The sequence below is a fragment of the Drepanopeziza brunnea genome (assembly GCF_022702325.1).
Source record: "Drepanopeziza brunnea f. sp. 'multigermtubi' strain 214-2 chromosome Unknown ctg4, whole genome shotgun sequence".
In the NCBI taxonomy this organism is placed as follows: domain Eukaryota; kingdom Fungi; phylum Ascomycota; class Leotiomycetes; order Helotiales; family Drepanopezizaceae; genus Drepanopeziza; species Drepanopeziza brunnea.
The window spans coordinates 408,212-429,195 of record NW_027094067.1 but is presented as its reverse complement, the minus strand read 5'-3'; the positions used below and the strand labels follow the sequence as shown (position 1 = coordinate 429,195).

Sequence of the window (20,984 nt, the reverse complement as noted above, 5' to 3'; positions counted from 1 at the left end):
TGTCTCTAGTCCAATTCCAGCCGCTTTGTTTCTGTTTTGTTTCCTCATAACTCGCTTACATAACCGACCAAGCAAGCGAGTTGCAACCCCGCGGCTTAACCTTCCAGCTGCCCCTCCATAATCATCCTTCAACGTAAATGTAATTGTCAACCACACCACAGACCAGAGCCGTCTAACACAGATACCAAGCCAACCAGCCCAGCCCAGCTCGGCCCAGCTTAACCTTCAACACCCTCACGATGATCGAGATTAAATCCCTCTCCCAATTTAACGCTCTCAAACCAACTCCCCTTCTCATTATAGACTTCTATGCCACCTGGTGTGGTCCCTGCAAGCAAATATCCCCCGTATTCTCGAGGCTTTCCACCCAGCATTCCACGTCAGCGAACGTCATATTCGCCCAAGTCGACGTCGACAAGGCGAAAGATGTAGCGCAGCTCTGCGGCATCTCCGCGATGCCGACCTTCCAGTTCTTCCGGCAGGGCAAGAAGGTCGACGAGGTGAAGGGCGCCGACGTGCAGCAGCTCACCACGAAGATTGGATACTACGCCGGGGCTGTGGCGAAGGAGGGTCCCGTCCCGACTGCGAACAAGTCAGGGGGAAGTGCTTCCTCGGTGGAGACGAAGAAGGGACCCGGGAGCCTCAGAGAGAGTGTGGATGGTGAGAGGGGACGCCTGTTGGGAGCGACGCTGCTGAGCTCGGTGCGGAATATCGCTGCGCCGCCACCGGCAGGCTACGCGTTGAGCTCGGTGGGGGGGCCGAGGATCCTGGCACATATCCCCTTTACGACGGCGGTGATACCGTCGAGTATCACGCTGAAGATTGATGCGAAGTCTCTCTCTTCGGCGCCGTCCCGGATCACGGTCGGTAGTAATGCGGCGGTTGTGGTACGGAAGTTGGAAGACGGTACCGAGATGAATGATTTGGATATGGAGGGGAGTATGGCGAAGGCGGAGAATACGCAGGCTTTCAATCTTTTCTCGGATGAGTATGTGGAGGGGAAGGTAGAGCTGAAGTTGAAGGGGAGTAAGTTTGGCGGGGGAGCGGGAGTGAGGAGTCTGCTAGTGAGGATCGAGAAAAATCTGAGTGGGGAGGATGGCGTGGTTACGAAGATTGGAGAGATGGATATTATCGGGGTTAAGGTCTAGTGATCTGGAGGTAATAGGGTTTGCAATGATACCACAGTTTTTTGTTCTCAGCTCCTACTTTTCGCTATGTCTTAACTAATGCGTTGCTAGTTTCTCGTTCGCGTTCTCATCTGGGACCACCGTTCTCTTCGGCGTCGACATCCCGAGGTTGAAACAGAAGCCGGCAGTGCTTTCCAACCTTCGAGAGCGTAAAAGCCTGCTGCATCTGCTCTAGCATTGAAGTAGTCTTTGATCACAGGATGTAAAGGCTGGTGTGAAGATGAAGACACGGCTTGAGCTGGGATCTATGTATCCGAAGCGCTGGGGGTAACGATAAGAAATCACTCTAGGGCTTTCTTAAATGTTGATAAGTTGAAAGTTTTATTAGGTACTGGTTTTGCATCGCTGCAGAAAAAAAAAAAGGGCTCTGTTGGATCCACCGGGCCTGGTATTACAAGTCGTTGTTGGGTAGGGTAGAGCTCTATCGGTATCCTCCTCCGTTCTCAAGTCAAAGTCCCGACTGCTTAACCACAAACTCTGCCGCCGCCGGAGCATCCTGTGGGTACTACGCGCAAGTCAGTCAGCACAAAACCTCTCAACCACTACCGTTCGTCCAGTTTCATTTCAGTATCATCAGTCAGTCAATCCAAAAGCTGGCTGGCGAGAAGACCTACCTCGCGGTGAGCTTGACCGATTCGCATGCCTCCCTCGCATATATTGTCCCCTTTACGACAGAAGGTAGCGACTTTCCAGTCTGGGATGCCCGGGATGGCAGCTGGGTGGTAGGGATCCCCAAATACGACCACTATGTCTCTCGACTTTGAGTTACCCACCTGCCTTTTGCCAACAAAGACTGGATGGATAGGATGGAAAGGGGCACAGTTTTTCGTTTTCTTGTCAAAGGTTGGAAAAAAAGTTTCCACTTACCTGAAGAGATGCGCGTGGCCGTCGCGGCACTCAATAGCTTGGCTGCGCGATGCACCAACTGCGCTCCTTGACTGCGAATCTTGACATTAGCCCGATTTTGATTCCCGCTATATATATAGCACACATTCAAGGGACTTCGACCGGACCACTTGCATGCACCCGAACAACCAAACGCAAACACAAACGCACCTGTACCCACTCAACACAATCTTCGTCTCGGGACATTGCTTCGCCGCCAGCTCCGCCAGCTCCGCCATGTTCCTGCTCCCCTCTGCACTTCCCCCGGACAAGAAGCCTAGCTTCCCCGCCGGGTACGTGACGCCATGCACGGCCAGGTTCTTCGGGCCGATGATGTCCGCGACGGCCTTGAAGAAGGACGGGCCGGTGCGCAGGCCGACGTTGCCGATCTCGTTGGTGCCTCGAGCCCAGATGAGCGTGATGGGGGCGCAGGGCGAGCCGTCGAGTAGGCCGTTCTGCGTTTCGGACGATAGATTCGTGCCGCGTTTGTTGGCGCGGACGGACGACAAGGGTGATGCGACGCCTGCGAGGGGGAGGAGAGCGAGGAGAGAGGGCAGGAGAAGAAGCATTAGCGGCGACGGCGACTTGTTGATGATAACAACTTCGGGATCAGACTACAACACTGCAAAACGCGTAGGGCAGACAACGCCCAAGATAAATGATATCTGGGTATTTTTTTCTCTCTCGCTCGATGACGGGGGAGGAGGAGAGCAGATGCATTTAATTGTCGGCTCGCTTAGGCCTCCTTACATCCTTTGAATATTGTAAAGAAAGAAGGAGGCCCATTCAAGCGTGCCGACGGTTATACTGAGATTATCAAGATTATCGAGATTATCGAGATATCTATAGATGTACATCTGCCTGCCCGGGGAATCAAATATGAATTCTCCATCCTCATCCTTCCAGGCACCAGGCAGCGGCGCACTACTTCCGTCTTGGATCCAGGCAGCGGATTAAGATTCAGGTGATCATGACTGCTTGGTTGGCCGAGAAACAAATACCTAGAAGGATTGTGGCAAGACAGCGAGCGGGCTCTTGGCGAAGATCTGCTTGGCGAAGATCTGCTTGGCGACAAGCTTCGACAATTCGGACCTGCCGGAATTGAGTTCTTTTGACTCAGCATTGGCACATCCTTCTCCTCCAGAGTTCACGTCCACCTCCCCTTCGCTGTCCAGGCCCTCTAGGTATTCCTTCCGCCACGGTGGACATCCCACGCGTCAAGGCACGAGAAAAGTTCGAGAAACATGCTCACCACCCTCGCCGTCCTCCTCCTCACCACCCGCGCCGCCGCGGGCGCAACCCTCGCGTTCTTGCAGCCGTGGAACGCCAACAGCTGGGTCGCCTCGGACGACCGCGTCCGACCCGGCGGCGTCAGCACCTCCACGCTGTCCGTCCTCGCTCCGGGCAGCAGCGCCGCGAACCCCTTCGACGAGCCCATCATCCAGTTCTCGGGCACGCTCAACAGCACGGCCCTCGGCGGAGCGGGCTTCGCCTCGCAGCGCACGGTGGACGACTGGCCCGGTGTGGACCTGTCCGCCTACGCGGGCCTGGCCATCGAGGTCCCCTACTCGGACGGCAAGACGTACACCCTCACCCTCCGGGACGACGTGGTGGCCTCGGACGAGGCGAGCTTCGTCAACTGGGAGTGGAACTTTCAGGTCCCGGCGACGAGCGCTGCGGCGGAGACGGGTGGTGGTAGCGGTAGCGGCTACGCGGAGACGTCGGTCCGGCTCCGGGATCTGGTGCCGACTTTTCGCGGGAGGGTCCTGAATGATACGGAGCCTTTGAACCTGGCGAATATTCGGAGGGTGAGCATCATGATCCGCAGGTAAGTGTGCTGAGTGTGCGGAGAGCGTGTGTGTGTGTGAGAGAGAGCATGTTTGCTTGAATCTCTTTTCGATCGTGTACTTTCTTTTCTAAAGATGCGAGACTGGTGTGTGTGTGTGTGTGTTCCGGAAACCCAATGCTGACCGAGGGACACGGACGACAGTTTCTTTGGCGAGGCTGAACAGGAGGGTGACTACGAGTTGAGGATTAAATCGATCCTTGCAACGACGACGACGCCGACCACATAGATAAGGTTGCAGCCGATCATCAGATACCTCGCCGGATGGAGGACTGGATCCGCGGATGGGATAATTAGTCAGTGCGCTGCCGCCTGTTTACCCGCGGTGCCTTTTTCCAGCCTGGTATCTCTGTTGGAGCTGCGAAGCCATTGTAGAATCGGAGACATCTTTGCACGGTGTACCCAGCGAGCGGGGTGACTGGCTATCGTGGAAGTGAAGGACTTTCCGGGGCCGGTTAAGGGACTCCCTCCCGGTCTGTGTTGTAGACTACGGGGTGTAGTGGTTCTCTAGTAATCGTATAGGTATGCAATGCGATGCTTGTACACTTCCAGGTTTCAGTCATCCGTTCTTTCATTCTTTCGCTTGCTCTGCTCTGCTCTGCTCTGCTTTGCTTCCTATCCGCGTGGCACTGCCTACAGGCTAGCTAGCTAGTACCTATCTCCATCTCCATCGCATCGCATCGCATCGCATCGCATCAAGTCTGCGTGCAGCACTGCGACTAATCCCACAACAGAATCAAGCAAGCTAAGGCAATACCCGCTAACTAGGACGTACTTGTCGCGACGCAGGGATACGCGTGCTTTTCTTTCTCTTCTTTGGAAGGGGCAGGTCGGTACCGGTGGGTTAGATTTGTCTCTGTATACCGGTATTTCTGTGATGGTGATGGTGATGGTGACGGTGAGAGGTGGAAGTGTTGTCTAGGGTCTCGGAGGCTGTCTTCTGTGGGGCGGAGGGGGGGTGGGGAGGAGAGGAGTATACCGGTAGATACCGGTAGAGGCGTGGGGGGTTGGAGTGATGGAGAGAGGAGAAGAAGAGTGTGGATGGATCAGAGGCTTAGATGGCTCGGTGGTTCGTCTTTAAGGTACTTATCATTCGGTGGTTGGGTGGCAGCTGTGTCTGTCTAGGCTACCGTACCTTAGGTACCGTACCGTATTCCAAGCTGCTCAGAGCCCAGGGCGAGACGGAGACGGAGACGGAGAATGAGACCAGACCGGGACCGCTTGTTGGGCGCTCGCTCACGTGGTTTAAGCGACGGGTGGAACGTGCAGAGTGTAGGTAGGTAGGTAAGGTAGTTAAATAGTTAAACATCCTGTTGATCTGATCTGTTCTGATCTAGTTTTTTTCACATCCGCATCGACAGATAGCCGAGAGATAGACGTCTATCACGATGCCAATGCGACTTAGCTGATTCTCGGCAGAGTGTGCTCCGAAGCTCTCTCTCAACTGGTGTAGGTACATGTCCGCTTTCACTACTGTACAGTAAGTAGTATTTACTTCGCGTATCTTACTTAGTGTACCGTTCACGATACAGTACAGTATCGGTACTTATCTTACGCACTGCAGCAAATGCAAATTCCGAAACACGCTAGCCAGCCAGCCCCGCTTTTCAAGTCAGATTTGGTTGACTTCTCGTTGGACACAGGCTACGGCTACGGCTACGTGATGGGCCCGGGGATCCCCCACTACCGGTACTGTATCATCTACAGTACTAGTACCTACTGTATGGTTGTCCGTACAGTACAGTACAGTATCACCTCGGCACCGATAAACCCCCTGCCTGTCAAATCTCTGCAGAGTACAGTAGTGTAGCGTGTCGCCACAAACGTTCTTTTTTTTTTTTTTTTTTTTTTTTTTTTTTTTGGATGTACCGAGAACGTTTCTTTGGGGTGGTCATCCTGTGCGTTTGGTCTCACGTCGCTCCGAAGTCGATAGGTCAGATCCGTCGTGCAGCCACGGACCCCATGCGGTTCCGGGCCCTGGCTCTTTGGCGCTGCATTGTATTCTCGGTCGGTGTGCAATTGGCGATGATGGTATGGCTTCCTCTTTGCTCTTTTTTCTTTTGTCTTTTTCTTTCTGTCTTTTTCCTTTTGTCTTTTTCTTTCTGTCTTTTCTCTCTGTCTTTTCTTTTGGTCTTTTTCTTCTTTTTCCTCGCAACTTGAGAGGTGGTCGATACTACTGTTTAGCGGTTGATACAGGAGGTAGTACCTGGTTCCTGGTTGCTGCTTACTGTACAGTACTAGTTAAGCTTCAAGTGTTGAAATTGGCGCCGCTTTTCCAAGGAAAGCTTCTTCACGATGCTTTATTGTCTACCGGTATCTGTCTGATAAGCAGCACCTTTCCGATCCGACCTCTCATAGCGAGCGCGCGGCGGGCAGGTTACGTCGCCAGGCCACCTTCTCGACCTCCCTCTCCGAGCCTAACTGGAGCAGGTTAGAATCGAATCGATTGGCTTGTTACGTACGTACTAGTAGTATCTTCTCCTACTGTCCCCTCACAAATATAGTACATGTCGGACCCAGTTTAGCTCCATAAATCGTAGAGCGGTGAGTTCTGAATGGCTTAAAACTCTATCAACTCCATTGCACAGACTAAATACTGGCTCAAAGATACTTTTCAAGGCTGAATGAATCCTTATACTACGTACTACGTAAGTTGATCGGTTTAAGACCTGGTAAGATCCCTTGCAAAACTATACTTTCGACATGTATTCATGTGGGGGTATTCCTCCTCCGTACAGTACCACGGTACAGGCGTAAGTATTACCCCTCGGGGGTAGGGTAACCAGGGGGTTTAAAGTGGAAACCAAACTTTTGAGGCACCCTCGAGGGGTAATACTTACTGTAGGCCTGTACCGTGGTATATCGTCGTTATCTACTACGTACCTAGTCGCACGACGCCAACCCTAACCCGGCTCATCTTTTTTCGTAAAAAAAATCTCCGGTTCTAGAATATGTCAAGGCATAGTAAGCGTGCAGCTAGCAGCTAGAAGCAGCAATGGAAGTGAGTACATAGACTGAGTACATAGGTAAGGGTCTGTCTGTACTTCCCATCTCCCCTTTCCTATCACGCGGCATCTGGTCGTTTTTGCGGGCCTCCCTCCATCTTCCATTCATTCATTCACATCGTCCCCGAGGGAGATCAACCAATCCAAGATGTCGGACTTGGTTCACGGCCCTCAAGCCGACTTGGATTGTGCTCACGACGTCAAGCATACCCACAAAGTCCACGATACCCACGATGTAGAGTCTGGCTCTGGGAGCTCCGACAAGGAGTTCAAAGACGGATCGACCTTCCCCGACGCTCACGATGCTGGAACTAAGAGTACCGACGAGATCAAAGCTCGCAAGATTCGAGAGAACCAGGGCCTCTTCCGGACTTTGCGCCGTGGTGAGGAATGGCTCGACGAGAAGATGGGTATAGAGACGCAGGGAATCGATCGCATCCGTGAAGAGGACAAAAGGCCTCCGCCTCTGATCAACATCTTCTTCCTCTGGTGGTCGATGACTTGCCACATTGGTAGCGTGCCTATCGGGATTCTCGGGCCCGAGTTTGGTCTGTCTCTAAACCAATCCATCTCCGCCATTGTGGTAGGAACTTTCTTGGGAGCCCTCTGCACTTCATTCTGTGGAACTCTAGGCCCAAAGGTACGCTTCCCTTCTCCTTGTATGCCGACATGGATCGAGTATTAAAGATCGACAGCTCGGTCTTCGAGCGATGGCGACCTCTCGATACTCCTTTGGTTTTTACGGCGCCAAACTCTGCTCCGTCCTCAATGTTATCATTGGAGGTGGCTTCGCCGTGGTCAACACGGTCGTCGTCGGTCAGATCCTCGCCGCCGTTTCCAATTACACCATGTCGCTCATCGTCGGCTGTGTTATTATTGGCGTCCTCTCCTACGTAGTGTCGATCTTTGGCTTCGCGATAATCCACACGTTCGAAAAGTACGCATGGATTGTGACATTCATCCTGCTCTGCGTCCTCATCGGGGAGGTAGGCGACCAAGTCGACGCCTCACTCCCCGCCTTGGAGGGAGGCCTCGGGAACACGGGCTCTTGGTTGTCCATGATGGCCATCTGCTTCTCCTCCTCCTCGGGATGGTGTTCCATCGCGGCAGACTACTATTGCAACTATCCAGCCGATACCAAGACGTGGAAGATCTTCACCCTGACTTATTTCGGCATATCGATCCCCACCACATTCGTGACCATCATCGGTGCCTGTCTCGGCAACGCGGCGTTGACCAACAGAACCGCCCAGCCTCGGCTGTACGAAGCCTACGAGGCGCACGGCTTCGGCGGCCTGCTCCGCGAGTCCTACCACCCCACGGGCTTCGCCAAGTTCTCCCTCGTCCTCCTCGTCTTCTCGGTGCTCGGAAACAACATCGCCGTCAACTACTCCTCCGGCCTCTCGCTCCAACTCCTCGGCCACCACTTCCACGCCGTCCCCCGCTTCATCTGGTCCTTCCTCAACGCCCTGGTGATCACGGTCCTCGCGATCGCCGGCCGCGAGCACCTCTCCACCATCGTCACCAACTTCGTCTCGCTGCTCGGCTACTGGACCGTCTCCTTCACCATCATCCTCCTCGTGGAAGACCGCTTCTTCCGCCGGACCGAAGGCTACAACCTCAACGCCTGGGACCTCCCCAAACGGCTCCCCTGGGGCGCCGCCGCCGTCGTGGCCCTGCTGGCGGGGTACCTCTGCGGCGGCGTCCCCGGCATGGCGCAGACCTGGTACGTGGGCCCCGTGGCGCGGAAGTTCGGTCCGTTCGGAGGGGACGTGGGCATCTACATGAGTGCGGCCATCACGTTACTCGTATACACGCCCGCTCGGTGGTACGAGCGGAAGCTTTCGCACAAGTAGAGGGCGAGGGCGAGATGGGTGCCTTTTTTTCTTCTTCATTCTTGGTTCTCTGTTTTTTTTTTTTTGGCATATAAATAATCTGTCTAGATGCTGCTTTGATGACTTAAAAGCATCTTGTCGCTGTTCACATATACACACACACACACACACACATATATATATATATATCCGTGATTACTTCGTCTTGAATACACCACTGATCTACCTATACTTCTGCCATGTGCTTGCCCTTTTGAGGGTTATCCTTTCTCCCCCCTTTCCGAACTTTTCGAAAGGCGGAACTAACCAACTAACTAACCAACACATGTTTCCATAGCCGAAGGAAGGGGCGTCCTGTCAGAGAGTCTTATGCAAATGCCATGCAAATGCAAATGCAAATGCAAATGCCATGGGAGCTACTATGCAGTGTCACAGTCAATCCAAATCCAATCCGAATCCAAATCTAGCTAGACTCGCTTAATTCAACCGTAGCGCGGTGAGTGCATGCATGCATGCATGCAAGTAAGTACTCAAGGTTATGAGGTGGGTGGGTGTGTGTGGATATAGATTTGGATATAGATGGAGGGGAAGAGGGAGGATGGGGTGTGGGGGATATATGTGTGTGCCGCAGCTTTTTTGTTTAGGTAGGTACCTAGGTAGGTAGGTAGCGAGAAAAGCACAGTATAGCCAGAGGCCATGTCGTGCCATCCACGCTCCTTTTGGGATCTCATGTGTTATGTCTATTTCTAGCTCAAGATCATTGCTGGCGTCGAATCGGTTGGTGTGCGGGTAGGAAGCAAGCACTTGGTGTTAGCTCTATACTTGTTTTTGATCGCCTTTTTTTTTTCGTTTACTGCGCGTGGCTTGAGAGATAGATTGGTGATAAGGACCTAAGTATCAAAGTAGATATCAAAGTAAGTATTCAAGTGGTAGTTTGGGGGTGGAATAGCTGGTCCGTCCTCAAGCTCTCTCCCTGTCTCTGCTAGGAGACATGAGATTTGGTTGCTGCTAGCCGTTAGTTGATACTCCCAGCTCCTCTCCCAGGGGTCTGTTTGATCTGGTCAAGAACAAATCCATCTACTGCCTATTCGAGATCTACAAGCACGTTAGATTGGAACAAGAAGGAAAAACAAAGGAAGAAAGGTTCGCTTGTCAACATCAAAGAGGGATCAGGGATCCACAAGAGCGATTGTTTTCCATTCGTCGTATGTGAGCGACAATGGAGAGGGAGAGAGAGAAAGAGAAAGAAACTAACATATCAACAATAGAACCACGCGCACGAACACCACGTTCACAAAGCCAGCCCTCCCTCTTTACCTAACAACAAAATCGAATCCTACAAGGTCTATTGCTCAATCTGATCTGAACAAGCCCAACAGCAGCAGCCGCATACACACAACAAGACAAAAAAGTCAGTTTCACTTAATCAAAGCAACAAACAAAGAAAACCGTGCTTTGAACAAAGAGTTTTTCTACGAATGTAGATAGAGAGAGAGTCAACATGGATGGATTAGCAAGCCCCATCCATTATCCGCGATGCAGAGGGGAGAAAAAAAAAAACAGGATGGGGAATCGCTGTATAAATACCGCTTCAAGGCCTGACGAGTACTTTCAGATCATTATTCCAAACACGCTCTTCGAACTACTTACCATTACCATTACCATTACTATTACCATTTACCTACTACTACCATATACACCATTACTTACTCACTCCAACCCCAATCCCCATCCCCATCCCATTCCCCCCTTCACCCCCCCGTCCCCCCTACCCTCCAACCATGTGCCAACAGGTCACCACCTACTTCCGCTGCGGCCGCACCGCCGCCAGCGTATCCGTCAAATGCATCATCGGCAACTGCCGCCAAGCACAGCAGGTCTCTGCCCCCGAGCTGCCCCCCTGCGGCCTCGCCGCCTGCGGCGTGTGCATGTGCAACAGGGACGACGAGCCCAGGGAGCTGGATCCCAGCGCGAAGGCCTTCCGCCCGGCGTTTAGGTTTGGGAAGAATGTGGTGCTCAACTAAGGAGGGTGAGTGAGGTGAGTGAGGTGAGTGATTCCAGTCCCAGGAGGAGGAGAGGAGGGGTGCTTGCTTGCTTGCTTGCATAGAGGGGGAGCGAAGGAGAAGAAAAGGAGGGAAGAAGAAGAAGAGGAAGAAGAGGTAAGAAGAGGTGGGAAGAGAGATGCAAATGAGAATGAAAATGCAACTTAACAAGATTTTTTTCTTTCTTTCGGTTCTTTTACTTCTGAGAGATGAGAGAATAGGAGAATGAGAGATGAAAGATGGTACCCTTCTCCTTTTCACTTCAGTTCGTTTCAGTTCGCTTTGGATAGGTATGAATGAATTATAAATATAGTTATGATATTCATCATTGAAACCTTCATCGTGATATATATGTGTATATATATATATATATATATATATATGTAAACTCATCCATCTATCTATTAGAACGCAAAAGATGGAGAAGTACCCAGCTAGCTAGCTAGCTATATGGCAGCCTATATATATACTAGACCTAGTTGACTCGTCATAACCTTAAAGGGAGTTAGGGTGTCATTTCAGCGCTCCTCTGACCTTCTTTCAAATTACCGATTTACGCAGTGCAGAAGTAAATATATATACGAGGAGTGTATATGTATTTCAGTCACAAAAAATAGCAAAACTCCGGTCACACATCCTCCCCGGCGTCCCGGGGAAGATATGCGCCTTGAAAACCCTTTAACCCGAAGGAAAGGATTTTAATCAGATTAGCAAATCAAGCAGGTGTGACCCAGCTACACCACCAGAGCCGGCAGGGCCAGCTCTGATGGTGATGCCAGACGCTGGTTGTTTTGTTACATAATACAGGTCTTTAATTTGTCCAACGCTACCGATCATTAGCGCCTTCGCACGTGGTATATGTTCAATAGTCACAGGTTTGTATATACTGTCGAGCTCTTTCATTGATTCAGTAAACTAATCATGGGATACTGAAAACCGGTTTACTCATCAACCAATCGCTACACCCCCCAACGGTATGCCTTGCCTTATGGAGAGCGGTGTATCAGTCAAACAGATATCTCTCGTTACTGATCTCATCCTCACCTACAATCTTCTAAGACGATGAATTCCGGGTATGTCCACAACTGTATTGATAGAAATGATGCTGACAATCTGCACAAAAAGTGAACTCGAACCACCCATCCGTGAATCGATCAAGCAGATCACTCCAAGCATTTGGACAATCAGCACCTCGATTCTCTGCTACGCCCTTCCTCAAATTGAGACTCCGCCTGCACACCCAGTACTCGCATCGTGGACAGACGGAGCACAGATATTCTGCTTGACCCAGCGGGCTGACACCTCGCCGCCAGTTCCCGCAAGCGGCCAGGGCGACTCGACGACGGGCAGAGTATACGATGCCGGACGCAGCACCGGCGTCTGGTTCATCGGAAACGAAGCCGTGATCAAAGTCAAATCGTGGTTCCCCGGACAGCAATCCGAAGCGTCTACCACTGCCTTTGTGCGCGAGCATGCCTCCAGCATCCGCTGCCAGAATCGATCTTCTTCTACGAGGACGAAGCTGCGAGCCGATCGATCTTCGTGATGCGGCGGGTTGAGGGAACAACGCTCCAGACGGCGCGGCCGGATCTGACCACTGTGCAACGTGCATCCATCGCTGAGGAGGTTGCTTCTCACGTTGCGACCTTGGCAAGGATTACGAGGTCTAGATACGAGTCTTGTGATGGGTTCGGAAACCTCGACAATTGGCACACGAGAAGCCATCCCGCTTCTAAGCCCTTGTGGCGTTGTGATACGCTTGGTCCTTTTTCGATCCCAGACTTCAAGGCATACTTGGAGTCAATATCATCGGTGCCGTCGCCTCAGCTAGATGATCCCTTTATGTTCTTCCATGCAGATCTGAACTAGCGATTCTGTTTACATCGATCTTGCCAATATGCGAAAGGATGGGAAGGGCAACTGCCAAAACTCCCGAATGTGCCTACCAGAACGTCAGTCCCGTCTTTGTATGCGAAGGCACTTTGCCTAGTGGGAAGAAATGTGGAGCTGCCACCTTTTGAGGAGTTTTCCGGTATGTTGTATTGAAAGCTGCTTAGGAGCTCTTGCTGACTCTGCCTCTAGACTTGCACAAGCCGATGTTTCTGGTGTGAGTTCATATTCAATTTCTTTTTCCAATTGCCCATATTGATTTTGAAATTAGCGTTTGAAGACACAGAGAGATTTGGATGGTCTGAGGCTTGGAAGACGCAGAGGGAAAATGGCCGCTGCGCTCTGGGACTTGGACTTTGATTGTATTCGGTCGTTACGGACGATGAGAAATGGAAATCTGTTTGCAACTCATTACTATATCAGCGACTTTTTGAATAGTTTCGATATGAGCCTTTTGCCTTTTTGATTATCCGACGATTTTAAGCAATTATAATCACCTAAGGTGGCTTGAAATGTTTTGATAAAAGGGTATTAAAGCAGTGGCGCAATGGTAGATATGGGAGTAGTTAGGAGATGACCTTTGGTGTTTGAAAAGTATGAGAACCGGTAGCTCGTAAAAAGAACGGAGAACATGAGGGCATATAATAATGGACGACTGAGTTGCGATGAAGCAACAGATTAGGATATGGGATGGAGGACGTCATGGCCGCTGGCTAGCAATGCAAGGTTGGTGAGGAGTTTCGAAGAAGGAGAACGGGCTTGCTACTTGTACTCACAGAACTGACTAAAACTATAGCCGAGGACCAAAGAAGCATTAAGAGAAAGCATCACATTGGTTTCAATCGAGATTATTACAGCTCTGCAGAGATAGATATTGAAGAAAGCACGCCTCTTTTCTTTTTTCTTTTTTTTGGTAGAAGTAAACATCGTAACGTTGTAAAATAGCCGAGAATCATAATGTTATAGAAACGATGAAAGCACTTCAAGCACTTTAAGCATTCACATAAACGATTAGGTATAGAAAGCTTGAGATAAAGTAAAAATGTTTTCAGACTGAGAAATCATTGACCATCGTCAATTATAATTTGATAGGAAAATATATCGTTGCTATCTTTGAACACTCAGAGCAGGCCGTCTCGAGCGAGCGCTAGCATTCTTACAGAATAGATGGCCTGAATGACGCTGTGCTGGCAGGAGGTTTGCGGGTCGGGAACAGAGGTGCTAGCCCTGCCTACTTTTGGTATGGCGTATTCCGATAAAGGTACATATTCATATATCCACAATCGGATTGCTGTGATGCTCGCAGTTCGTGGTAATACGGATTTGGCGTTATTATTGTTGTAGATTGTAAGATTAGTCCTCCAGTTTCGCATGGATATGAATCAATATTTCGTCCCATATTTCACAGTTGAAATGAACGATGCTCGATTCAATTTTGGTGAAATGTAGATCCAAAAGAATAAGTGGTTCCTAAGCCACTAGCATAGTCCATGGCGTGCTTAAAAGGTTTCTTTCATTACATTGGTTGTGTGGATTAGCAAACCAATAGTCTGGATTACAAATGTAGCTTCGGGAAGTAATATATCACAAGGTTTTCTTCCTCTCTCTGGCTCCCCCTGTCATTGGAGCATGTTGGCTCCGTTGAAAATCGTGGCGACTTGAGTCCCCGGGTATGTGGCGAATCACATGAAAACCATGCATTCTCTCTCGCGCGTCCGACCAACTGTGCCATAGCCACAGCAGACCATTAGGAGACTCTCCTCCTCTTCCCAGCCGCCGCCAGGGATTCCCTCGAGACCTCCAACGCAGCCCTGGCGGTACTCTCGCCATCCCTCCCGGACTCGTTTGCAAGCCTTATGATCTCCTGCCTCATCAACTCCCTTTTGAACTTCATTTCTTCCCGCATCAGTTCAATCTTCAGCGTGCTCTCCGCCTTCACAGCAGCCACCCGGGCCTCGGACTCCGCAAGCCACATCTGCTCAATGCATTTCCTCTCGTGCTCCCGGGTTGCCTTGATCTCCGCCAGGTTTGCCTCCTTCTCTTCCTTGATAGCCAGTGTCTTCGCTTCCCGCTCCCTGGTATGCTTCTTCGCAATGCATATCCTCTCATGCACCTGGGTCGACTTGATCTCCTTCAAGCTCGCCGTTTTCTCCTGTGCGATAGCCTCTATCCTCGCTTTCGTAATTTCGGTAATCAAAATCGCGATACAGTGCGACTCGGCTTTCATGACGCCCTCGACGCCCTTTTCCCTCGTGGCCTTCTCCGCAGCGTACATTTCTTTGAGCTCTTCGACTTCCAGATTTCCCGCAGTCACGATGACTTGCATCTTGGCGCGGCTCGCGTCGCTCGCGGCATCCGCCCTGGCCGCGCCCTCTTCCTTATACATCTCCCGTATAGCGTCGGCTTCCACCTCCCTCAGCCCGCAGGTCTCCGCCACTCGCTGCACGCCCAAGTCTGAGATTGCCTTGGCTGAAGCCCGGCCGGCGTCTCGTATGTTCTGCAACCGGGCTTCTGCAGCATTCATTTCTTGCCGGATGAGTCGTTCCTTCTCGGCCGTGCTCATCAGGTCGAAAACTGTGCTTGCGGCCCTAGCTAGAGGAGGCATTTTGCAATAGTGTCGAGAGGATGTCGTTGCGAATATCGAGTGATAGTAGATAGATAATAACGAGTATATAAACGGGATTGGTTGATGCAGTGCACAATTGAGGATGTGCAGAGTTGTTACGCGATGTAAAGTCGTGGTCGCGTACCAGACGCGTATTTTCAATCTAAAAAATGGGAGGGGCTGGCTTAGCCGCTAAGACCGGCTACTTTATTAAGCTTTCGGTAAAATGAAGGAGTTGTTTACTTTTTGTGAACTCTTTTGCGCATGATACTTACTTTGTCATTATTGTGTATCTATCCCGCTAAGGACGTTTTTAGTTGTACAATCATGCCGCCCGCTACTGCGCGAGGCTAACATCTCTATTTATCAAAAGTTATCAGAGATTCATTGCATGGTATCCTCCAACTGGTTTTCTTTTTCCCCGTGATCCAGCCCTCCCACGCCTGCAGCACATTCGTCAATTGGCACCTACCTATCCGTATACCACGCAACTTATCCGACCAATGCTCAAGAGAAATGCGAATCCAGCGATACGCATACAAATAAGTTACCTGCAGAGCAGTGCAGACCAGAGTTGGAGGAACTCGCTAGGGGGTCATCGTCGAGTCTGCCGTTGCCACCATCTCATCTCGCTGCACATATCCGACCCAGTCCAGCGGGCGGGTATATCCCGTAAGGGATACATATAGCATGGGACCAGCATTATAAGTACAGTCATTATTGTCGACGGGCCGGGCTGCGCGACGAATTGTTTGGATTAATCTGGCACAAATATCTCGACGCAGATAGCATGACGACGGGCTGTGCTAAGCGATCAAATCAAAGCCTGATTGATGCACCGCACGAAAACAGTTATATCATTCATTCGGAGTAGGAGAATCTACCATGGGTCATAATACTTCAGAAGTGTAAAAGAATGCAAGCTTTGTTCAATAATAGCCCTTATGCTTGTTTTCACTCGCAAATTTCGCTTCGAGGCTCTAGCTAGGTCTCTTTGAATCACCTTAACGAAATGACTGGCGCAATTGATATAGCTGGCTCGCTCTCGGTCTCCAATACAGACGTATGCATCTGATCCTATCCACGAGATGGACGAGTAAGCTTTCATAATAATAACATACTTGTATCCTTCAAGTTGCTACGAACACTAGAAGGAAAATAAGCGAGGTCTAACTCCAGACCCGTTCAAGAACTGACTGGTAGCGATCACCAAAGCATTAAACTGGGCATAAAAAATCCGTTTCATCAAGCTAAGTTTTCTTTCAGCTCTTTGTTTCTGATAAGCAAGTATTTCAAGCCAAAGAGCCCAAAATCCAAAAGCCCCTATGATTCCAATCCACAAGCTAAACCCCTCCCCATCTTAAATATAAGGCAGAGATACCAAAGAAAAGCAAAAATCACTACGGACAGGCAAACTCACAAGTCCACCCTTCCCTCCCCCCCGAAAAAACCACACTCGACGCCCCACACCCCCCCTCCCCCTCATCCGTCGTCCACTTCCTCCCTACCCCCTCTCCCGCTTCCGCCGCAACCACCTCAAACTGCAAACGAACCTTCGTAGCCCCCATCTCAAACCCGCGCCCATCCCCCTTCACATCCGGAAGATTATACGCCAGCACAGGCGCATTATCCAAGTTCGTAACCTTGAGCGTGTAGCTCTGCGCGCCGGGTGGCCAGGACAGGGAGATGGACTCGCCGACGTCCATGCGGGCGTTGCGGGCCGTCGCTACGATGTTGGCGTCCAGGCGGAGGGCTTGCGTTGTGTTGAAGATGGTGACGTCCCAGTAGACGGAGGCGAACTGGCGGCCGAGGCCGATACTGCAGGTTTTGGTATCACGCTTGGTGAGATCCAGGCTGTGGATGAATATAAGGTTTTATGTTAGTGATAGTTCTTTGGACTTTGAAAGGGGTGGGATAGAGAGTTCAGATGTTAGACAACGTACCTCGATTTCTCCATCTCTAGCGCTATACACATCGAACTGCTAATGCAAAAGAAAGCTCCAACGGAGAGGCCTAGGAAAGTGGAGAAGTGCATTCTGGAGAGAGAGAGTTTGGAAGATGCTGTTTACAATACAATATGCAAGCGAAGTAGGTTAAAGTGAGAATTCGTTGGAGATGTAAGTAAGTGATTAAGTGGGGTTGGTAAGTATAGTACTAGCTCTGACAGGCTTACATACTGCATAGATATAAATAAAAGTCGACATGCGAAAAACCAATCAACATTACCTTACTGAACACGAAGGAGACGCTGGTGATCAGCTTACAAGATGCTGATTCGCTTAAACCAATACCCTCCCCATCCGTGCCGCTGAGACCCAGCCGCCTAGCCGCTTAGCCGCCCAGCTGCCTAGCTGCCTAATGGGCCAAGATAGGCAGCGCCTACTTGCATGCACGTACAAGAAAACAAAAATATTTACTAAAAGGAAAAAGGAAAAAGAAAAAAATCACAGCCCGGATACAGGGCAAGGCACCAACCCATCTCGCTCCATCCCCAAAAATCAAATCCACAACTCTTTTATTAAAATATATATATATATATACCCCCCCCCCCAAGGCCTAGAAGATCTAATCCACCTTCCTTTCCTACTTTACATCCAGACATCGGCAAACACCAGAGCAATGAGAAAAAAGCGAAGAAGCCAGAAATCTGAAAGTTTATACTCATTAAACACCAACACAACCGTCAGCAGTCATCTACGTATATGACCGCCATCTATCCTATACTCTATCACTATTGGCCAATCCAGCCAGAGCACGCAGACCCATGCAACGAGCCTCAAACCAGCTCAATCAACACTCCGCGTCTCCCCTCCTGTCTCTCCTCGTACCCTTCCTAGAAACACTCCCAAAGGCCCTTCCAAGACTCCCAAACACACCCCTACCAGCAACACCTTCCCTCCTCAACCTCGCCTTCAGAAAAACGCGATCCACCTCCGTCATTCCAATCCACTCCTGCCGATTGTCGTTCACACATACATTAGTCTTAACGTCTTGACCACCATCATCACGAGCATGAATAACCCTACTTTCGTTCTCCCCATCAATATCGAATCCCCATCCCACGCTGCCCCTTTTCCAGCCCCTGCGCCACATCATGCCGAGGCACCAGGTGACTATAAAAAAGCCACCACGCCGAAGAGAATCGACACGGTGGTGATGAGCATTCCGATGAATCCGCCGTGTCCGCCGAGGTTGTTGAGATAGGCGATGACTCCGGAAGGGGTGGCGACGCGGAAGGCACTACCTGCTGACTTGGAGATCGTTGCTGCAGGAGCAGCGCCTGTGCTTGTGGCATCCTGGGTTTCGGTGCCACTGGTAGAAGTAGTTTTCTCTAATTTGCCTCCATTAGTATATTTCCTACTCAAATTCGAGCTCGTTGAAGGAGAAACAGTCCAGGTTTCGTTGGCCCGATTTAAAACATTGAAACTCGCGACAACAGTATGAATAGTAAGATCTGGCGGCATCGTTGTGACCGTGATCATGTAGGAATCTGTGGGGGTGGGAACTCCTTCGGGGATCATGTCCCGTGAGACGGGAGGTAGGGCAGTCTTCTCTTTATGCGTGTAGGTAGAGTGGGTGGTACTGGAAGAGGAGCGGGGGACTGTGACTGCGACTGTAGTATCAGAAGATACCGTCGGGGTCTGGGCCGCGAAGAGAAAATCTTGAGAATCGATGCCATCCTTCTCTTGAAGTGAACCTATATCTGGGGCTTGAGTAGTCATTGGCGGACGAGACACTATTGTGGTTCCCTTCGTGGACTGGGCCCCTATAGCGAAACCGCTCTGCTCGACGTCGGTCGACGGCTTAGGCAGACTTCTTTGAGTTTTCATGGACGATTGACCCCAGAAAGGACCTGGTCCGCCTCGTTCATAGAGGGCGGCTAGGAAACGAAAGAAATGAGTCACAACCCCCAACCGAGGGTCGACGAGACAAATAACATGTAATCAGGAGAAGATGTAGACAGTGAAGGGATGTTTGAGGCATACCTTGTGATTGAGATTTTGTGGCGGGTGTGATCGATGAGTCGGATGTGATGGATATGATGAGAGTGTTTCGGGTGGAAGTGCTCGTAGCAACGTATGCGGAGGTGACTTTAACTACAGTTGAAGATGTCGGCATGCTATTCTTGAATGTAGAGACTGGTTTGGAAAAATCTGGAGGGAAAGATGTTGCAGCAAAGGAGGCAGTAGTAGAAGGCCTAGTAGATAGACTGGTAGACGATGAGGAAATTGCGGGCATACCTGTTGGCTGAGGGCTCGTGCCTGAGCTCGGCTTTGAGCTTGGTACAAAGGCTCCAGCTGCAACGGCCTTAATAATACTGGCACCGAGTCTTGGAAGTGGAACATCGCCATCAACAATCCATCCTCCAGTTGCTGAAGGACAAGCCGGCGCAACGAGCGAGGGTGTGTAGCTCCCCTCCGATACACCGGTAGGAGTGATGCTCTTCCAGACTCTGGAGAGGTTATCGAAGTCGGGTTGCATCGGAATTGGAGCGCCGCTGTAAATCTCGCCGTTGGGGTAGGTCACAACGCCGTAATGGTTGGTCTCCTCGACCCATTCGTAGATAATACTTCCGGACCAAGTACCGATCATGTCAGGTCCGAAGATGGCCTTCTGGTCAGCGAAAGTGCGATCGCCACCGACGTTACAACCAGTCTCAGAGAAGAATATAGGGATGCTGTAGCCTTGAGTCATGGTTTGAAGGCCGCCGTACCCGGAAGTCTGATATGTCGCGTCGCCGCACCATTCGTAAGAGTTTAGACCGAAGAAGTCGATAGCTTGGTCGGCATCACCACAAGCAAGGTAGTTCTGCAGCATGGGACGAAGCTCAGCAATATCAGCGGCAGAGTATCCGATCGGGATTTGTCGATAAGACTTTGCAGTCAAGTAAGCCTTCATATCAGCAACAGCGGCCTTGATGTACGGCGCAGCTGGAGATCCACCAAGATTGTTGATGACCTCGTTGCCGATCCAGAAGCCACCCAAGTTATCATACTGCTGGAAAGTATCTACGACCTTGGCATAGGCCGCGAATTGCTCCTGGGTCCATTTTGGGTCGGTCTGGATGATGTATGAGGTAAAGGTATCGACATCGAGCCAGACGTAGATTTCAGCGTCGCTGAAGACAGACATACAGCCTTGGTGGTCGGCAGCAGGGTCAACATGGTAGACGCGAATCGAGTTGGTGCCGATGGAGTGCATGGCCGCAGCGTCGAGTTGACATTGTTTGGTATCGACGAGGGGGTCGTTGGGGGTTCCTTGGTACGCAACGCCTGAATCGTCAGATCGGGGCCCCAGAAACTTCTGAATAGAGTAGTCTCCGTACCTTTGAGGAAGAATTGGTTGCCGCCTGCGAAGAATTTGGCGCCCTTGACGGAAATGGTGGGAAGCGCAGAGGCCCGCAGAGCAAGGCATACTAGCAATGCAGTTACAAACATGATTCTAAGCATGTTGAAGTTATCCTGATCCTCCAATGTTCAATTGAGGTAGCAGCAGGCGCGGTGGTGGTTTGTTTGCTAGATATCTCTAGAACGAGAGTTGAGAAGGGCGCAAAGCAAACACCCGTATTGATGATGATATGATGACGATAGACTCTGGGATTCGTGAAGAAATTTCCCCAAGGAAAGCAATATTCATGAAAAAGCGATGTCAGTGTGGTGAATTTTGGATATTGAGCAGAAGGACAAAG

General features: G+C 50.7%; 9 protein-coding genes across 9 annotated transcripts; 5 read left to right on the top strand and 4 right to left on the bottom strand.

Moving 5' to 3' along the window:
- Positions 1 to 239: 239 nt before the first annotated feature.
- Positions 240 to 1,362, top strand: L3040_003014 (uncharacterized protein; the record flags this gene model as incomplete). Its single annotated transcript, XM_066154292.1, has 2 exons — positions 240 to 988; positions 1,239 to 1,362. The coding sequence occupies 2 exons, from the start codon at positions 240 to 242 to the stop codon at positions 1,360 to 1,362; spliced, it is 873 nt and encodes a 290-aa protein (XP_066012270.1).
- A 273-nt stretch (positions 1,363 to 1,635) lies between these two features.
- Positions 1,636 to 2,641, bottom strand: L3040_003013 (uncharacterized protein; the record flags this gene model as incomplete). The annotated part of the gene is made up of 4 exons (XM_007296479.1): positions 1,636 to 1,692; positions 1,802 to 1,932; positions 2,055 to 2,125; positions 2,244 to 2,641. 4 exons carry the CDS (start codon positions 2,639 to 2,641, stop codon positions 1,636 to 1,638), a joined length of 657 nt encoding a protein of 218 aa, XP_007296541.1.
- Positions 2,642 to 3,316: 675 nt separating this feature from the next.
- Positions 3,317 to 4,147, top strand: L3040_003012 (uncharacterized protein; the record flags this gene model as incomplete). Its single annotated transcript, XM_007296478.1, has 2 exons — positions 3,317 to 3,900; positions 4,063 to 4,147. 2 exons carry the CDS (start codon positions 3,317 to 3,319, stop codon positions 4,145 to 4,147), a joined length of 669 nt encoding a protein of 222 aa, XP_007296540.1.
- Positions 4,148 to 7,071: 2,924 nt separating this feature from the next.
- Positions 7,072 to 8,779, top strand: L3040_003011 (uncharacterized protein; the record flags this gene model as incomplete). The annotated part of the gene is made up of 2 exons (XM_007296477.1): positions 7,072 to 7,563; positions 7,619 to 8,779. The coding sequence occupies 2 exons, from the start codon at positions 7,072 to 7,074 to the stop codon at positions 8,777 to 8,779; spliced, it is 1,653 nt and encodes a 550-aa protein (XP_007296539.1).
- A 1,760-nt stretch (positions 8,780 to 10,539) lies between these two features.
- L3040_003010 (uncharacterized protein) lies at positions 10,540 to 10,782 on the top strand (the record flags this gene model as incomplete). The annotated part of the gene is made up of 1 exon (XM_066154291.1): positions 10,540 to 10,782. One exon carries the CDS (start codon positions 10,540 to 10,542, stop codon positions 10,780 to 10,782), a length of 243 nt encoding a protein of 80 aa, XP_066012269.1.
- A 1,080-nt stretch (positions 10,783 to 11,862) lies between these two features.
- Positions 11,863 to 12,346, top strand: L3040_003009 (uncharacterized protein; the record flags this gene model as incomplete). Its single annotated transcript, XM_066154290.1, has 2 exons — positions 11,863 to 11,873; positions 11,926 to 12,346. 2 exons carry the CDS (start codon positions 11,863 to 11,865, stop codon positions 12,344 to 12,346), a joined length of 432 nt encoding a protein of 143 aa, XP_066012268.1.
- Positions 12,347 to 14,437: 2,091 nt separating this feature from the next.
- On the bottom strand, positions 14,438 to 15,295 carry L3040_003008 (uncharacterized protein; the record flags this gene model as incomplete). The annotated part of the gene is made up of 1 exon (XM_007296474.1): positions 14,438 to 15,295. The coding sequence occupies one exon, from the start codon at positions 15,293 to 15,295 to the stop codon at positions 14,438 to 14,440; it is 858 nt and encodes a 285-aa protein (XP_007296536.1).
- Positions 15,296 to 16,557: 1,262 nt separating this feature from the next.
- L3040_003007 (uncharacterized protein) lies at positions 16,558 to 17,330 on the bottom strand (the record flags this gene model as incomplete). The annotated part of the gene is made up of 3 exons (XM_007296473.2): positions 16,558 to 16,563; positions 16,849 to 17,149; positions 17,239 to 17,330. The coding sequence occupies 3 exons, from the start codon at positions 17,328 to 17,330 to the stop codon at positions 16,558 to 16,560; spliced, it is 399 nt and encodes a 132-aa protein (XP_007296535.2).
- Positions 17,331 to 18,408: 1,078 nt separating this feature from the next.
- Positions 18,409 to 20,745, bottom strand: L3040_003006 (uncharacterized protein; the record flags this gene model as incomplete). Its single annotated transcript, XM_066154288.1, has 4 exons — positions 18,409 to 19,175; positions 19,282 to 19,392; positions 19,537 to 20,568; positions 20,622 to 20,745. 4 exons carry the CDS (start codon positions 20,743 to 20,745, stop codon positions 18,409 to 18,411), a joined length of 2,034 nt encoding a protein of 677 aa, XP_066012267.1.
- Between the last annotated feature and the right edge of the window lie 239 nt (positions 20,746 to 20,984).